The sequence below is a fragment of the Bacillus rossius genome, chromosome 18 (assembly GCF_032445375.1).
Source record: "Bacillus rossius redtenbacheri isolate Brsri chromosome 18, Brsri_v3, whole genome shotgun sequence".
Classification (NCBI taxonomy): Eukaryota; Metazoa; Arthropoda; class Insecta; order Phasmatodea; family Bacillidae; genus Bacillus; species Bacillus rossius.
In genome coordinates this window covers 11600542-11620164 of record NC_086345.1, presented here as the reverse complement: position 1 = coordinate 11620164, position 19623 = coordinate 11600542, and the positions used below count along the sequence as shown (strand labels likewise).

The 19623-nt window shown below is 40.3% G+C and overlaps 1 protein-coding gene across 1 annotated transcript in view; it reads right to left on the bottom strand.

Annotated features, from left to right (window-relative positions):
• Nucleotides 1-7851: 7851 nt before the first annotated feature.
• LOC134541374 (sialin-like) overlaps nt 7852-19623 on the bottom strand; it is a 49396-nt gene continuing 37624 nt past the window's right edge. Inside the window, exons 3-8 of the mRNA XM_063384798.1 lie at nt 18236-18323; nt 17842-18053; nt 15794-15946; nt 13487-13619; nt 11896-12137; nt 7852-8365 (exon numbers count right to left, since the gene is read on the bottom strand). Coding sequence (XP_063240868.1) covers nt 8246-8365; nt 11896-12137; nt 13487-13619; nt 15794-15946; nt 17842-18053; nt 18236-18323 — 948 coding nt within the window. The 3' untranslated portion in view covers nt 7852-8245. The remainder of the gene's footprint in view (nt 8366-11895; nt 12138-13486; nt 13620-15793; nt 15947-17841; nt 18054-18235; nt 18324-19623) is intronic.

Below are 19623 nucleotides of genomic sequence, written 5' to 3'. Positions count from 1 at the left end.
AATTATTATTTATAAGAAGATTTGAGTACTACAAGGCGATCCCAGGATGAAGACGATCAACTATAGGCGTTCCCAGGACGAAGATGGTCATCTAGAGGCGTTTCCAGGACGAAGGCTTGGAAACATCGATAGGCGTTCCCAGGTCGAAGACGACTAATTACTACGAGGCGTTCCCAGGACGAAGATCAAAGACAGCAAAGGGGTGTGCCAAGGATGAAGACGCAGAATAATCATTGCTGAGGTCCTGGTTGAAAGAAGACAAACAGAGTAACGCATAGTTCGTTACCGCAGAACTATACTAACAGGTCGGTTATAGATTGATTAAGGAATGTCACAACCTTTACTAGCTTGCAAAAACTGACACTCGGGAATAATTAACATCACTTGAAATCCCTTACTAAATCTCTACACACTACCAGATTGTTGAATTTATGGATAACTTGAGTTAAAGTTCACAAATCGTTGTATATAAGCTAATCCAAGATTTTACGAATTTTTCCACGACATACCCAGCTCTAACCACTGAATAGTCCGGACAACAATAAAAGAAATTTTAATTAATGGTGTGTAGTAAAAGTTAATTAAAATCTAACTAATGGTAATGTTTACTACGTATTACAACTTCGTAGAAGTTGTTGGCGCCCACAAATTAAACTAAATGATTCGTTCTTTTGTCCTTATGCTATAAATACATCAGAACGAGTCTAAGTACTTTCGAGTCTTACAAAGTCAAATATATTTATTATAAATAATAAAGAATTTTATAGTTAAGGCCCGTTCACTTACATCAATTTGAATGTAAACCAACCTATTACTTCTTAAAAATGTTCAATATGTGCACCTTTAGTTCTACAGCACACATCCAACCTAAAGTCAAATTATTCTCACACTTTGAAGCCTTTCCAGTTCTTTTCATGTTTCTTGGCTGTCAAAATAGTAACAAATTTGAGGATTTTTAAATGCCAGGTAAAATAAATTAATATTTTCTGAAAGAAATTCAAACCATTTCGTGAAGTAGCCAGTGGCATGGCAGTTGAACCTAAAAAGTTTCAGTTCCGAAATAAATTAAATTCTCCTTATTTGTACAACCCAAAAACGTTAAAAAATGTAACTTTGGCAGCTAATTATGCAAAAAGTATGCGCTGTATATATACATATTTCATTTCGTGAAAGTTACACAATTGAAAACGTCTAAATGTTTTTTCCGTAATTGCTGTAAATATAAAATCATGACCTGAGTTGGGAGGCATCCCCTTAAAGAGAAATTTTCGAGAAGAACTCTCGCCCGAAGACTGATCTACGTCGTGGATTTCCGCAAGAAGTAAAGTGCTTGCGCAGGATTGGACGGGACAGCCTCGGTAAATGCCAGCGAGTAAGTTAGTTAATCACTTTACTGCTCGCGTGCCTAGTAAGCTGCAGGCGCCGCTCTTAGCGCCTGCGCAATAATTCATCCGCTGAGGGAGATACAGCTGGATCGAAGGCAGAGGCCGGCGTGGTACCGGAACATCCTATAAGCTGCCGAGGAAATAGTCCGTGTCATGTGACTCGTCTCAAATATGATAGCTCCCCCAAAGTACGACGGGTGTTTTTTTTTTTTAAAGTGAAAACTTCTATGGGAAGGTTCGTTTAACGTTTAACGTTTTTTTTAACGTTTTTGGGTTGTACAAATAAGGAGAATTTAACTTATTGCAGAACTGAAACTTTTTAGGTTCAACTGCAATGCCACTGGCTACTTCACGAAATGGTTTGAATTTCTTTCAGAAAATATTAATTAATTTTACCTGGCATTTAAAAATCCTCAAATTTGTTACTATTTTGACAGCCAAGAAACATGAAAAGAACTGGAAAGGCTTCAAAGTGTGAGAATAATTTGACTTTAGGTTGGATGTGTGCTGTAGAACTAAAGGTGCACATATTGAACATTTTTAAGAAGTAATAGGTTGGTTTACATTCAAATTCATGTAAGTCGTCATCGACATGGTCACGTGACGTGTTAACGATGACACTATATCTGTTCCTATTAGTATAACTCATTGCGCTTTTAAATCTTAAGTATACGATTACTGTGCAGTAAAAAGTGGGTATAAGATATAATAATATTCTCATATAGATATATAGTTTGAATAACGAAGAAAACGGACTCTTTGTGGCAATATAACCTAAAAATTAAGAACATCATTATTTATTTTTTTAATGCCTACAATTACTATGCAATGCTTATTTTACAGTAACTTAGGAGTTATTTTACTAACGTGATAAAACAAATTTGTTGTGTGATAAATTTATTTCGTAAAAATTGCGGAAACGTTTTCACTTCTGTCGGCAGTCCTCGTGACTGCTTTGAAATTTTTTGTTAGTTATACTTCTTTATACGGTTATTGAAAAAAATGGTGAGAGTAATTTTTTTTACGATGCGCGCGCACCGTGCAACGAAATTTTCACAGGATGAAAAAAAAATGTCTACATAGAAATAAAAATTATACCTATACTTATGTGTTTTTTTTTTTTAATCTCTATTGGTAGATGTTGAATGCTGGTCCATATCATTTTAAACATTTATTTATTGAGAATATTAGTGATATAAACTGTGTTAATTTCTTTTTCAAGATTACTTTCAAGTGTATTTATACAAGCGAGGTTAGGTTATAATTCTTTAGGCGCGTTATGGAAAAAATTTGAGAGTGAATTTTTTACAATGCACGCGCAGCGGGATTCAAAAAAGGTCGCATGCAAATAAACAGTATATTCGTGCTTTTAAATCTTATACTTTAGTGATTGATACTGAATACTGGTCCATATAATTAAACGTTTATTTATTGTAAATATCAGTGGTAGAAATTGTGTTTATAAACTTTTTCTAGTGTATTTATGTAAGTGAGGTTATGTTCCCGTATGTATAACTCAGTTGCATTATATATTAATATATTGTTTAATAAATAATTTAAATAATTGAGAATAAAAATTTAGCTTAATTATTGATTTTCTTAATTAATTAAAATTAATCTCAATTATTTTACTAAATAAAGAATTAATTATATACAATTGTTTATATTAATTTTTCATAGCGAGAGTTTATTTATTTTTGATTTGTTTTGAATTAATTCATACTCTTTAACTTTATTTATATCATTCCAGTATTTTAATTATTTTATTTTCATGAATTATTTGCATGCAAAATTTAAGTTAGTGAAATCATTTTGCTTTGGCACGTATCAGGGGAAATGATTGTATTTAATATTTAGTATGAACGCTATTGCTGTGTGAACACATATTCATCAATTTCCAAGGCATTAAATTTTAATGCGCATATTTTTACTGCTTAATCGTAACAGTATATCACCACAGGAGCGAGTGTATTTGCATGCAGTAATCATTAGTGTGATGAAATGAGAATGAATTACCCGTGATGTTTAAACATTCGTGGTACAAACGCTAGGGGTTGTAGATCACACAGTAGATGTTCGTAACTAAACATGTGAAGCACTAGAGGGCAGTATACAGAAGAAGAAAAAATTATCTGTACTATTACAAAATATTTCTTTAGAAACCAGCTGCCAAGAAATAGTTTGTAATACCACAAGAAAGATACCTATTGTTGCAACATATGGCTATGGTTATTTTTGCATTTATGTAATCCTTTTTTCTAGTTAATATTGAGTATTTCTTACGAAAATTGGCGCATAATTTTATATTTCAATTGATGTTCCATTCAATAATTTTTTGGCCATTGAAAATACAATCGAATTTTAAATGATTGGACTGTATTTTGTTTTATTTTGCTTTTTAATGAGCGCAGTTAAAACTTGAAAGCTATACCCGGGTAAGAATCTGAACTCAGTATAATTGAAAACACTATTTTTTAGCTGTTTTGTTGTAATCAAAAAATGTACAGATTTAAAAATATCTGTCATTTTACATAAACAATTCTGTTCAATTTATAAAAAATAAAATTGCACTGTAGTGCATCACCGGTTAAGTCTTAAGCAAGCTCTGAGGGTACGTATCTTATCTTTTTGAGTTCGTATCACACTTTACCTAACGTATGTTCCACGAGTATTGAAATAATGGAAGGAAAAAAGCTGCTTACAAATAATATTACATAATTGAAAACAATTTTAAGCATGGGTAACTAATGCCAAACATATTACACATTGGCTGATAATAAGGATGATCTTTGCGTTTGCGTTTGCAAAACGAAACATTTTTTTTTTTACCCAGAGCGTACAATAGGTGAACATATATGTGTTCAACATCTTCAGAGAGAGAGAGAGAGAGAGAGAGAGAGAGAAAGAGAGAGAGAGGACAAATTCTCCAACTTCCAGGCATGGGCGTCGAGCTGTGAAATAAAAATGGAAATTTCGTTATGTAATATTCACCTGCCGAGAATGAAATAACCTCCGGAAAAAAAAAGACAAAACAAAATGTATTTTTCACGTGACGTCGCACGCAGGATAGAAATGAAACCGGAAGTTCCATTTCGGTTATTTTATGTGTTACGTTTCGTAGAACATTTGGGCAGGGCCGGCGCGTCCACACAGGCGAACTAGGCAACCGCCTAGGGCGCCAAGTAGCTGGGGGCGGCGCAGCACGACACACAACAGCTGATGTAACATGTTTAACGATTATTGAAACTAGATGAAAATGGATTTTTGTAACAGTTTGGAATGTTTATATTGATATAAGTAATTATTTAAAGTCCATGGTGACCTGTTTATGATTAATTAAAAAAAAAAAAAACAAGCCTGCTTACATTTGATTGTTGACGAAATCTTAGGCTTACGTGATGTATTTTGAGGCAAGGAAAATTTTTTTTGGGGTGTCCGGCAAGGGGGGGGGGGGACGGCAATTAATATTTTTCGCCTAGGGCGCCAATTTACCTTGCACCGGCCCTGCATTTGGGAGATAGTTGTAAATTCCACCCAAGTATTTTGAAAATGTAATAACTTTTTTTTCATTTTAATATGTTAATTGGTGTACATAATTTTTCGTTAATTTAATTATATTTTTATTTATCATTGTTTCATTTGTGACAAATTCTTTTTGTTATATGTTTTAAAGGTACATATATCAATGTCTGCAATCTCTGTGATAGTTAAGACGTACTTGATGTAAAGGTGGCAATAACCACAGTGATATGAGAATAAAAAAAATTGTTAACATTTCAGATATAGTAGTGAAAAAAGTAGGGAATAAATAAACTCTTTTTATTTTACAAGAAAATAAGAGATTTGTTTTATGTCAATTTCTTCTTAATGTACTTATGGAGTCTCTGAAATGAATATTGAATTTTTTCAGTAAATGTGAATTGTATTTTAATTCCGTTTCCAGGCCTCATATTTTCTTTAGTTTTCCTTATCACATATGACATGTCTGTAATTTCAGTTGTGTGTTAAGTTTTAAGTTAAAAATGTTATATTCCAGTTATTTTGGTCATACATTATTGTTTTGGTTTTATTTCAATTAATATAATGGTAGTATTGATGTCGAAATTGTTTTTCTTTGGACTAACAAGTTTTTTTTTTGTATTCTTTGTTTTAACAAGTATACTTTTAAAATTATTAGTGCCATATTTTGTGGTGCAATATTTTCTATACTGTTATCTAAACTATTCGTTTCATAAAATACAAACAAAGAACGAAATTGTGAAATTAAACTATTGCAACGGCTAAAAAATATTTTAAACACAGCGTTCATTTGTTTTATTTGGATTTGGACAACTACATCCAATATGTATTTATATATTGTCTCAATTAATATAAACTACTGGTTTATACATAAACTCGATGGTAGAGTGTTAAGCGATCCGCTCTAACAAATATTGGTTTTGAAGTCCACATATCTTAGGTATCTTATATATTTAAACAAGCAATTATTGTGTGTGTGTGTGTGTGTGTGTGTATATATATATATATATATATATATATATATATATATACTAGCTGTACCCTGCCACGCTTCGCTGTGGCTTCTTAGCTGAATGTAAAAGAACATAATCCGTTTAGTAAACTCCGTTGAAATCCATGAAAACAAAAGAATCAAGAGAAAACGCTTGTCTTTTGTTTTTATTAGCGGGATAAATGTTCATAAAAGTAAAACAGCAATAAAAAAATGAAGGAACGTTAGAATTCAAAAAATAAATAGCCATAAACCATCTAGGAAAAATTTCGCATCGAATGGTGGTAGTTTCATGTCGATACGATCAGTGGTTTAGGCGTGATTGAGCCTCAAACGAAGACCATTTTCATTATATATATATATAGATATAACCTGAATCTCGGAAACGGCTGCAACGATTTTCATGAAATTTAGTATGCAAGGGGTTTCGGGGGCGATAAATCGATCTAGCTAGGATTCATTTTCAGAAAATGTCGTTTTATCCGTGTTTTTAATAATCAACTTTATCGATAATCAACTTAAACATATATGACTCAATAATAAACTTTATCGACAATCAACTTAAACATAATCGACTCTTCCTGATATCTATAGGAGAGTAATAATACAATTTTTTTAATTGGGAGCAACTAACTGCTTTAAAGACACAACAACACTAAAGCTACTCCGGTAGATGGCGTCGTTAAGCAACACTAAGGGCGCGGTTACACGGGACCCTGAACTACTTCAGGTGAACATGTTTAAGTAAACACGTTTACAAACGCGAATGTGTACGGTTACACTGTAGTTGCTGAAAAGTGTGTTTAGCTCTAATACCGATTGTCTACTGTCAACGAATGACTGTGTTGTTGATCTCTATTTTGTAATTGTATCCAGAAAACGCGTGATATTCTCACTTGTTTATACAGCATTATCAGCACAAATGGAATGTGTTTTATATTGCTCAATATTTTTTTTTACAAATCGGGAATTCAAACAACATGCACAGTAAAATTTTTAAACTTATTTATTATTATTTTTTGAGCGAGAGTACCTATCTCAGTTTTAAGAAAATTAGGATCAATTAATATATATATATATATATATATATATATATATATATATATATATATATATACATATATATATAATTATCTGTTGATTTTTTTTGTTGCATTCGGTAAAATATTACTCGAACTTGTGCCAGAAACACTTTCCAGCTTAAATTTCTGCAAAAGACTGTTTATATTCTAAACAGCCAATCAGAGGCTAATGTAGAAGATATGTCGATCTGAACTACTTTGCCAACCTGTTTAAGTTAAATGGGAAATGGCCTCGAACGAAACATGTTCAGACTGTGTGTATCCGCACTCAACAGCTGAACATGTTCACCTGAAGTAGTTCAGACTCCCGTGTAACCGCGCCCTAAGCCAATGAGTGTTTGGTTTGAGATTAGACCAAGAAAATCAATTGTTTACTTATGTAAGTTGTGCCTTTTTAACTCATGTGTTCACTTAAAAATGCCTAAACGATCTTTGAAAAAAAGGGTCTTCATGCATGGCATGTTATATGTGGCATTTTCTAGAGTTAAGCGACCAACTACGTTAAAAGTCCATCTTCCAAATGAAAATCCTCAACATACCCGCAATATAGTATGGAAGGAAGGAAGTATTAGATTAAGACCCGATTTCAAAATTAAAGCTGTGATGGCAAATATATATATACTTACTTAGTTGATTGATAAACTGTAAAAAATTAAGTATTTGTTTATAATAAAATATTAAACTAATTGCACTCGTGATTTTTTATTTAAATGACCAGTTAATATTTTATTATTATTATTATTTCGGTAAGATCGAAAAATATTATTAATATTTCGTCATTTCATCAGTATGTAATTCAAATTTAAATATAATTTCAAAAAAACACAATTTACAAAAAAAAATACCGAGCAAAGGAATCTTGCCCTCGCATTTATGCTTTGTGTTGTCCCTGTTCCTCCAATATAGTTTATTTTTGTAAACCGTTCCCTAGACAGTTTTTCCAGTATCAACTGTAAATGAAGTCAGATCGTTAAATATATTTTTTTAGATCCTCGATTCTGTGCGGAAAACGTTAAAGATGTCTTTCTTCAGACGACAGAAAAAGAAAATTGAAAGAAGATTGTGAAGAATCGGTAGAAGCGGATTCTGCAAATGACACAAGTGAACAAAATAATGGTAAAAGATAAAGAAAAAAAACTGTTTGTTTATAGTTTTTAAGTTTTCACTTCCGTCGGCAGTCCTCATGACTGCTTTGAAGAATTTTCTTTTTGTTTGTAACACGTTCCCGTCGGACTTGGAGGTGTGCACCAAGTTGCCCGCCGTTGCGTTCACGCCGGCCTGTTCCAGGGCTGCTCTTGCACCGACCCGAACACCAGGTACACGAAGAAGGGCAGCGCCGAGATCACACTCGATATGTAGAACACCTCGCTCCAGGCGGACAGGGTTTGCTGCGACACACAACACAACATCTGGCCACTTGACACGTCGACCGAACAATTGCTGGGAAGCCTAAGATGTACATCAAGTTCTGTCCCTGCCCGAACACGCCCGAATATTCACCTTCGGCCAACCTCGGGTTTATATATATACATTTATATTTCTCTCGTGCTGACTGGCGGTGGAGTGAGTGGTCAGTGCAACCACTCACCACCAGGGGCGCTTGCGTCCCTGGTCACTAAATCCAGTACTGGACAATTAGCAAAGCGGACCACGAGTCCAAGTGCCCAACCCCCGCATGGTAGACTCTTTTCTACTCCGTCCAACACTTCATCCAGACCATCCTCTGTCTCCTGTAAATTCCTACACGTAATGCATGCCAATTTGCATCCCGCATGAATGTGCCCAGGGTTTTTCCTGTGTCTATGCAGGTTTTACCTGGGCCCAACCTATCTCTAGTTATAGTCTAGATTTAAGAGTGAGGGGAGTTAGTCATGGCGCTAATCGCTGCCATGGCTGGCCAATCCCCTCCTAGCACATGATGCATGCGACCCTCTCCTTGCATAGCTAATCCCAGCATGACTAGGCGTATAGGCTTCGGCCTGAGACGCACCTAGGTCCCTCCCTAACTCGGACCCCTCCAAAATACACTTAGTTTTAGTTAGGTTAGGAAAAAAAATATATTTCTCTGTTTATTGTAATGTAGCTATACTAACCTAACTAACCGTCCATAGTGTTTCAAAGTGTTTTAATGTAGCTAACCTAACCAACCACTTTTAATATTAGAATTCATTTTTTCCTGCGCAAAAATAAAGCAAATCCCGAGGTTGGCCGAAGGTGAATATTCGGGCGTGTTCGGGCAGGGACAGAACTTGATGTACATCTTAGGCTTCTCACAATTGCTACTCTCTGGATTCTGCTCTTTCAACCCACACTGCCCAGCTGCACGGGAAATAATTTACCGTTCTTTCAACGAAAGATCTCTTTGTGAAATACCAAGAAAATTTCCAAGAAATAGTTTGCAATACTACAAGAAAGATATATTTCAACGTTGTACTACGCACGGCGATGATTTTTTTTTTTTGCATATATGAAACACGTTTCTTTAGACAACACTTACGAAAATTGGTGCGTAATTTTATATTTTAATTAATTTGTTATTCAAGCTTTTTTTCAACCATGGAAAATATGATCGAATTTTCAATAACTGGACATGATACTACTTGCAATTAAGATTCCATGCTCATTTTGTTTCTCTTTCAGGATTGATATGGCATAATACTTAGCCATGGCAACTTGTTGAAGTCAACCACTTATGTCTTGGTGTGATTACCATGATAGGTTTTGTAAGTGGCAATAACTCGTCGTGAACATGGAACAAGTGTCTGGAGCAGGCACAGGTTTGGATTTTCGCTCAAGGAGGGGAAGATTTTATATATTCCAGGAAATAACATTCTGGGTTTTAATAAGTGTAAGTGAAACCAAAAAATTGAGTTATTTCTTTAATAATCAATAACAAATAAACTATAATATCTGTTATTTTTAAAGTATAAAAACTATGTTAACGAACTTCGCAACGCGAGCGTTTATAAACAAAAGACAGAAACTAAGCAACAAATTACCTGTTTTTAGCGTACACACACTAGAAATATAAACGTCAGTACTTAAAAAATTTGTTGGTTGTCCAAAAAATTGAACCTTTTTTTATATGATAAATAAATTCTACATGGGAAAATTTGCATTCAAATGATTCATAATTTTACTTTTGGTCAGAAAATTTTATTTATCGAGGAACTTTCATTCGGGACTTAAAAACATTTCAAATATTTGGAATTTGAAAATTTTTTCAGACTTGAATAATTTTCTGTAAACATAAAGATGTTCTGTCAAAGCCCTAGGGGGAGGGATTGCCACCCCCCTTTTTTTTAATCCGGCCTGGTTTGGAGCACGTACCAGGTGCTGGCGGCGGCCCTAGGTTTGCAGGGGCGAAGCCTCCAGGAAGAAAGCTTCAGGAGCACTCCCCAGAAAAATAAAATAATTATAGATTTTTTAATTATTTTTATTTGAAGAAAATCCCTAATTTAAATTTCTACTTTGGTTTTGCGAATTTATCTTAAGGATTAGTTCAATAAATGTTAACAATCAAATTACGGTGAAATAGCGGTATGGCCCAATAACATCTTTTAAGGTGTTTTTTTTCCCTATAATAATACATTCTGTTGAAATTAAAAGCAAAAGGTAGTGATCAGCACTTTAAATTACATGATAATAACAGTTTAATTCTTCCTCTCATCATTAATGTATGCATTTATCAATTAAAACAAAACAAACAAGGTAGGTAAATAAAAATTTGAAGGGCCAGCTTAGAAACCTTTAGTTGTGGAGCCCTTTGTGCGCGCGGCACATTAGAGCGCGAAGCCCATTAGGGCACGAAACCCATTAGGCCATGAAGTTCATTAAGGCCCCAAGCCCATTAGAATGCCAAGCCCATTAGAATGCCAAGCCCATTAGGCCGCGAAGTCAAATTAGGATGCGAAGTCCATTAGAGCCCCAAGTTCATTAGGGCCCCAAGCCCATTAGGACGCCAAGCCTATTAGGATGCCAAGCCCATTAGGGTGCCAAGCCCATTAGGGTGCCAAGCCCATTATGACGCGGGGCCCATTAGGGCGCGGGGCCCATTAGGGTGCCAAGTCCATTAGGTTGCGAAGTCCATTAGGTTGCGAAGTCCATTAGGGCGCGGGGCCCATTAGGGTGCCAAGCCCATTAGGACGCCAAGCCCATTAGGATGCCAAGCCCATTAGGGTGCCAAGCCCATTAGAGTGCCAAGCCCATTATGATGCGGGGCCCATTAGGGCGCGGGGCCCATTAGGATGCGAAGTCCATTAGGGTGCGGAGACCATTAGAGTGCCAAGCCCATTAGAGTGCCAAGTCCATTAGAGTGCCAAGCCCATTATGATGCGGGGCCTATTAGGGCGCGGGGCCCATTAAGATGCGAAGTCCATTAGGGTGCGGAGACCATTAGAGTGCCAAGCCCATTATGGCGCGGGGACAATTATGATGTGGGCCCATTAGGGCGCGGGGCCCATTAAGATGCGAAGTCCATTAGGGTGCGGAGACCATTAGATTGCCAAGCCCATTAGAGTGCCAAGCCCATTAGAGTGCCAAGCCCATTATGATGCGGGGCCCATTAGGGCGCGGGGCCCATTAAGATGCGAAGTCCATTAGGGTGCGGAGACCATTAGAGTGCCAAGCCCATTAGAGTGCCAAGCCCATTAGATTGCCAAGCCCATTATGATGCGGGGCCCATTAGGGCGCGGGGCCCATTAAGATGCGAAGTCCATTAGGGTGCGGAGACCATTAGAGTGCCAAGCCCATTATGGCGCGGGGACAATTATGATGCGGGGCCCATTAGGGCGCGGGGCCCATTAAGATGCGAAGTCCATTAGGGTGCGGAGACCATTAGAGTGCAAAGCCCATTATGGCGCGGGGACAATTATGATGCGGGCCCATTAGGGTGCAGGGCTGTGGTTGCGAGCCTCACCCGGTCGTTGATGACGGCGCCCGTGAGCATGGGCGCGCCCACGGCCACGGCCTGCTTGAAGGTGCCCGCCAGCCCCGACAACGAGCCCACGTAGTTGATGGCCAGGTCCATCTGGCTGAGGATGGAGCCGCCCAGGAAGGCGGAGCTGCACGACTTGGCCGCCACCAGCAGCGCCACTATCGCCGTCGAGTCGCACGCCACGCGCGGCAGGGCGATCAGCGCGGCGGCCGGCCCCAGCGTGGCTGCCGCACGCGGACGCCATCTTGCTTTCAGTTACACTTCTTCATTGCACGTGCATGACGAATAAAACACCACATAAAAAAATAGTATTGTGAATATTAGTGATAAAAATTCATTGTTTTTATGAACTTTTTTTCAAGTATATCTATATAGGTGAGGTTATGTTCCAATATGTATAATTTATTAATTTTTAAATGTTTAAATATTATTTTTCAAGCGGGACCAAAATATTTTAAAATTGCAAGATGGAGATGACTAATCCTCCTTAAAGGTGCGCACACACAATGGCCGCGAAACCTTGTCACCGTTTTTTTTAATCCATACTTTTATAAATCTGTAGTTTTTTCTCTGTTCGTGTGTTTGTTCAAGGATGACACAACAACTGCAAAACCTATTTTTATGAAACTTTTGTGTTTGAAAGCTTATTTTTAGACGTAAAATAAAGGTGTGAATATATGTTTATATAATCTCGCTACGATAACGGGAGCCGGTGATACATATAACAATTAAGACCATGAAAAAAAATTCACATTTAATTGCAACAAATATAAGGCGAGCTCCCATTCAAAGTTCATTCGTATGAAAGGAGGAGTCAGATTTGATTGGTCCTTGCACTGAATGTGCTATTTGGGAGGAGCTTGAAGCTGTAATGTGTCATAAATGATTGTGAAGCTTTTATGAAATTTCGCAATTTAATTCGATGACGCTTTCTTCGCATCCATGGCTACGGGCTTTCGCAACGACAACGAGAAGGGGAGGGGTGGGGGAGGTTGTATAAAAAGCAGTGCAGTAGCGAAGCTGCAGAAACTACTCTTTGTCCGTGTACATCCATCGCGCTGTCGCTAGCCAGGACCTTTCAAAATATATATACTTTATAGAAGTTGCCAGCCCAGGTTAAAATTTATAATACGGTTTGAGGTAGTTCGTTAGTTCACCGCCGCAATCGCCACCATTTCTAGGGCATCGACTTGTGGTGGTCCCTTGCGGACAAGTGTCGAACTCTTCAAACACCCCTCCCCACCCTCCCTCAAAATCGCGTTGTCCTCCACCCACCCTCTACCCCACTTCTCATCCCTACAGTTATGTGACGCACAAACTCCCGTTGAACGACCTTGAGCTGCAGTGAATGATTGGTGGGGAGTGCGGGGAATGACAGCGGGTGACAGTGCTGCGCTCTAACGTGTAAATAACAACCTAAGACGATACAGGGCGTTACGGCAGCGCCCTGCAGCGATGAAGTTCCCAAGCTGCTCATCATACGCTCCTGAAAAATGTAGAGTAAATCCTATCCACTCGCGACTTCTATACAGTATATATATATATATATTCAAAGCCAGGACCAAGGACTCACCGACTCCGTTGAATATCCGGTAGACGTTGAGAAGGTCGATGCAGTTCCTCCTCTGCAGCCACTGGGACAGCACGGAGAAGCCCAGCTCAGTCAGCCAACCGAACAGGAACGGCAGCGCCGCTATGAAGCCGGTCTGTGCGGGGAACACAGCTGCTGTGCCCGGACACGCTGTAGGAAACTACTTACAAGTGTGCGGCGTGGAGCGGTCCCCCACAGCCTTCATTTCAAATAGTCTCTTGTCAAGCAGTTGGCCCGCCTGACCATGGAGTGTTCCGTGAGTTAATCTGAAAAACAGTGTTCTGGAGTCTCGGTTCCGTAAATAATCGGAAAAGCTAATCGTGGATTCGGTTCCTGAGATAATCGAACAAGTATTTGTGGAATCGGTTCCTGAAATAATCGAAAAAGCTGAATGTGGATTCTGTTCCTGAGATAATCGAAAAAAAGGATGTGTGGAATAGGTTCCTGAGGTAATCGAAAAAGTATGTGTAGAATCGTTTTTTTTCAAACGCGTTTTTTTTTTTCCTCTCCATAAACTATTGTTACGAATATGAATTTAAGAGGAAAAGGAAATCATGTCGAAGTAGAGGAAAAACAATGTTACTCGAGGGGGAGGGATACCAGGTGATGCTGGGAACAGTGCTTACGGAGGCCGGATGCAAGGCGCCGAGCGTGTCTACCGCGACGGGAACAGGAGGATGCAGTGTAAGATGATGGCAGGCGGGGAAAATACAACACGCTGCTAACGTAGTGCTGGCAGTGGGCGGTGCCTAATGCACGCTGCTGACGTAGTGCTAGCGGTGGGCGGAGCCTAATGCACGCTGCTGACGTAGCGCTAGCAGTGGGCGGTGCCTAATGCACGCTGCTGACGTAGCGCTAGCGGTGGGCGGAGCCTAATGCACGCTGCTGACGTAGCGCTAGCGGTGGGCGGTGCCTAATGCACGCTGCTGACGTAGCGCTAGCGGTGGGCGGTGCCTAATGCACGCTGCTGACGTAGCGCTAGCGGTGGGCGGTGACTAATGCACGCTGCTGACGTAGCGCTAGCGGTGGGCGGTGACTAATGCACGCTGCTGACGTAGCGCTAGCGGTGGGCGGTGCCTAATGCACGCTGCTGACGTAGCGCTAGCGGTGTCCGGTGCCTAATGCACGCTGCTGACGTAGCGCTAGCGGTGGGCGGTGCCTAATGCACGCTGCTGACGTAGCGCTAGCGGTGGGCGGTGCCTAATGCACGCTGCTGACGTAGCGCTAGCAGTGGGCGGTGCCTAATGCACGCTGCTGACGTAGCGCTAGCGGTGGGCGGAGCCTAATGCACGCTGCTGACGTAGCGCTAGCGGTGGGCGGTGCCTAATGCACGCTGCTGACGTAGCGCTAGCGGTGGGCGGTGCCTAATGCACGCTGCTGACGTAGCGCTAGCGGTGGGCGGTGACTAATGCACGCTGCTGACGTAGCGCTAGCGGTGGGCGGTGACTAATGCACGCTGCTGACGTAGCGCTAGCGGTGGGCGGTGCCTAATGCACGCTGCTGACGTAGCGCTAGCGGTGTCCGGTGCCTAATGCACGCTGCTGACGTAGCGCTAGCGGTGGGCGGTGCCTAATGCACGCTGCTGACGTAGCGCTAGCGGTGGGCGGTGCCTAATGCACGCTGCTGACGTAGCGCTAGCGGTGGGCGGTGCCTAATGCACGCTGCTGACGTAGCGCTAGCGGTGGGCGGTGCCTAATGCACGCTGCTGAAGTAGCGCTAGCAGTGGGCGGTGCCTAATGCACGCTGCTGATGTAGCGCTAGCGGTGGGCGGTGCCTAATGCACGCTGCTAATGTAGCGCTAGCGGTGGGCGGTGCCTAATGCACGCTGCTAACGTAGCGCTAGCGGTGGGCGGTGCCTAATGCACGCTGCTAACGTAGCGCTAGCGGTGGGCGGTGCCTAATGCACGCTGCTAACGTAGCGCTAGCGGTGGGCGGTGCCTAATGCACGCTGCTGACGTAACGCTAGCGGTGGGCGGTTCCTAATGCACGCTGCTGACGTAGCGCTAGCGGTGGGCGGTGCCTAATGCACGCTGCTGACGTAGCGCCAGCGGTAGGCGGTGCCTAATGCACGCTGCTGACATAGCGCTAGCGGTGGGCGGTGCCTAATGCACACTGCTGACGTAGCGCTAGTCAGTGGGCGGTGCCTAATGTATAAATAATAAAGGGCCCCAACATATTTAAAAAAATACACCTCTGAACACTGGTCGAAAGTACGCGAGACGGGGTGCCGGGAAGAAGGTAACTGATTGGCGGCACACAACTGGATGACGTCACGCCTGGGCCACTCACGTGCTTGATGTCGTAGTGCAGCACGTTCTTGAGGTAGTTGGCGAGCTCCGTCTTGTACATGTAGGTGATCCACGTGTAGGCCACGTGCATGGACACGTGCGCCCACACGGCGGAGGACGTGAGGATGCCGAGCCAGGGGGCGCGCAGGCGGGTCTGTGGGCAGTCAGTGGCGGACACGGGAACTGTTAGGGGGGGGTGGGTTTCCCGACAATTCACTTATTTGGCCTTCTGTTTTGGGGCCGCGCACTTGGAAAATTATTAAATTGCCCGACGCGTTAACATTCATTACTTTACTGCAGCCGTCGTTTAAAGGCGACCGAAAACCGAAGTTGTTGTGATATTCGTTACATAAAAAAATACTGTTGAAACGAACATACTATCTAAAATATACATTCGGTGACAACACAAAACATGGGCGAACACATTTATGTAACAAAATTCATAACTAATTTTTTTTAAAATTTTTAACTCTTCCCAGAAATTATGATAACATAGACATATTTAAAATTTTTATGACAAAAAACAAACTGAAATTATATATTTTAATTGTTTTTAAAACAAACTTTTAACAAATTTTTAACAGATTTCCCAAAGTTATGACTAGAATACAAATACATATTTTAATGTAAGTGACAAAAAGAAACTAAAATTATATGTTATAATAGTTTTCCAATATCTTTGTCTTAAATTTTTACTTTCCAGTGAAAGGCTATAGTTTGTGGGAGTAAGTCACAATATGATACAGTTTTCAAATAATATTCGCAGCTGTTTCAATGCAAAAAAAATGCGGTTTCGTTTATTACTAGAGACCGGAAAAATTCGCGGATTCGTTTTGCTATATGCTAAAATGCAATTAATTGTACATTTACGCAACATCTGCTATTGGTTCGCTGTTAACCTGGAGGCCTGTGGGCCAATCATAGACCCTCAGTCAAAGCAGTATCGGATCACGAGTCTCCCATTCGAGACGCTTCACAAGTCTGCACCCAATGAACAGGCGAAGTTTGCCCGAGTGTGCAGAGGATTGTGGAGTCTATCCTGGCGGTTATTGAACCCGCGAATTCTTCCAGTCCCTATTTATCATTAGAAAACCCGGAAAATTCGCGGGTTCAATGACCTCCAGGATAGACTCCAATATCCTCTACACACTCGGGCAAATGCCAACTGTTCAATGGCTGCTGACTTGTGAGTCGTCTCGACTGGGTGACCTGTGATTCGACACTTCTATGAGTGAGGGTCTCTAATTGGCCCTCAGTCCTCCAGATTAACAGTGAACCAATGACAGAAGCAGCGCTAAGGGGTCGTCCATTAATAACGTGGTTTTTTTAGCAAATTTTTAACCCCCCCTCCCCCTTAGTGATTTATGGTGGGGTTTCAGAATAACCCCCCCCCCCCAACCCCATAAATCACGTGTATTTTTTTAATACAAAATATTTTAAAAATTTCAGAATATTATTTTTAAATATAGGTAGGTATAATGTAATTTAATTATGGAAAATTAAGCACAGTGATAAAAATGTCCAGACTCACATTAAGGTTGCAGGTTTATTCTCACTGGCATAAAAATAATCAAGGAAAGGCTTATATGTGATATACGCATGTATTCGGCGCCAAAATCACAGTCTTACTGGCGACTGGCAAGCCGAGCCGGGTGTTGCGGCGGGCGGGGATATTGTTGCCTGGCTACGGCGAGTCAAGGTCACGCATCCCTTTTCGGTTTAGTAGAAATCGCGCGAAAAAAAATAAATACACGTGATATCTCTCTACACCCTCTCCCCTCCCCCCTTGTGATATTTCGTGATTTTTCCCGACCCCCCCCCCCCCCCCTTCCCACCTTTTAGAGTCTCACGTGATTAATGGATGATCCCTGAGGTATAATTATTTGAATTTTAGCATAACGCGAAATGAACCCGCGAATTTTTTCCGGGTCTCTAGTTATCACGCATCGGTAGAAAGATGCGTGCAACGGACAGCCGACAAACAGTGCCAGAGTTATCGTGGCCGGCCGGCGGTCTGTGGTCCGGGGCAGGGGGCAGGGGGTGACCCACCCGTGGCTCCTTGCGCACGGCCCCCAGGATGAAGTCCCTCTCCTCCTGGCTGATGCCCGGGTGCCTGGAGGGACAGTCGTGTACAGCCAGCAGCCAGAGCGCGTCGAAGACCAGCAGTGCGCCGCCGTACAGGTAGAACACCAGCTCCCAGCCGTAACTCGCGATCAGCGCGCCGGACAGGCTGGACGACACGATCAGGCCTATCTGCTGGGCTGCAAGGGGGAGAGGGGAAGTCGATATCCGATCACTATCAACACATAGATGGAGGGAACCACACATAACTTAGAAACACGCAACTTAGAACAGTCATAACTTAGAAACCTCGAAAAAAATCCACGTAACTTATAACGAAAGAAAAAAAAAATGAGAACCATGAATGTCGTCAAGAACTCACTGGAGAAAACGAGTCCAACCAGCGTCTGTCTCTCGCTCGGAGGAAACCACGCAGACATCAGCGCGTACCTCGTCGGCTGCTCGGGACCCTGTGAAAACAATAGAGCATTGCCTGTCAGGCTGAAGTGTCAGGAAGCTGTTTAGAGCTTACAAACAGACACTTACATATTACAAATTACAACTGGCCTATGGCCAATATCATAAGAAGTATGTGCGTGTAGAATCCACGCACGACAGAAACGAAAATTATTGCTTATTAGGTATAACATAACAGATATATATATATATATATATATATATATATATATATATATATATATATATAGGTATAGATAACAGATAAATGATTTTTTTTATTGAACAAGAGATAAAATTGTAAGGGTGCGGGTACGATCTAAAAAGAGGAAAAAAAGAATTCTATTCAAAGTTAATGTTTTCGAAAATATTTTGCAAGGAATACATGAAACATTATCGTTAATGTGACATAGTGTCTTACGCCTCAGATAAATACAGAAAGGCGCATTGATGAAATTTGCATACTTTTTAATTTTCAATTATTATTTACAGTTTTTGCAAATTTAATTTAAATAATTTGTTTAAATATAATCACGAACAATTAGTTATGGAAATAAACTTAAATCAAATCAATGTTGAATAAATTGTTAATTTGAAATGAAATTGGACAAATAAATATAATAAAAATTAAATTGCTGCTTTTAAAAAGCCCGCCTTAACCTGTTTGATATTATATAAGATTTTCTCTCACGGTGGTTGGCCGGTTCTCGCACGCACGGGTCAGGTGGAACGTGACAATGAGTCATACTTTGTCGTGCGTGCAACTAGCGTTCAGGGAACTTCCAAGGAAGTTTTCCAAGTTGGTATCTTGTCGTTGGAACTGTAGTTATATCTTATCTAGGAGTTCATCAAAAGTGTACACAGACAAACAAAGTAATTTTAAAATAATTTCACGTTATCACTTAGCTCAAGAAAAATAGATTTTAAAAACAAATTGTGAGTTAGTCTTTCAGTACTCGCCAGAGATATATTGCATTTAACCTCGGTAACGAGCAAATTCATGTTCTCTCATGTTGCAAATCCACTTATAATTCAAAGCTCGGACACAAAATTTAATGTAGAATTATTTAAATGATTCTGAGCGTGATAAATTTACAAAAATTCAATTTTCAACTACATTTCTTGACCCGCATCGCAGGTAGTTTCAACACCCGCCACTATAATTCCTTGCCAGAGCAGCTACACCGACAATCGAATCATTCATTTTCAGACCAAAATTTTAAACAATAATATGAAACGGCTCCATTAAAAAAGAAAAAAAATAGAAAAAATACTAAATACCGTCTTTGGACCTGAATTTCGACAATGATTTTT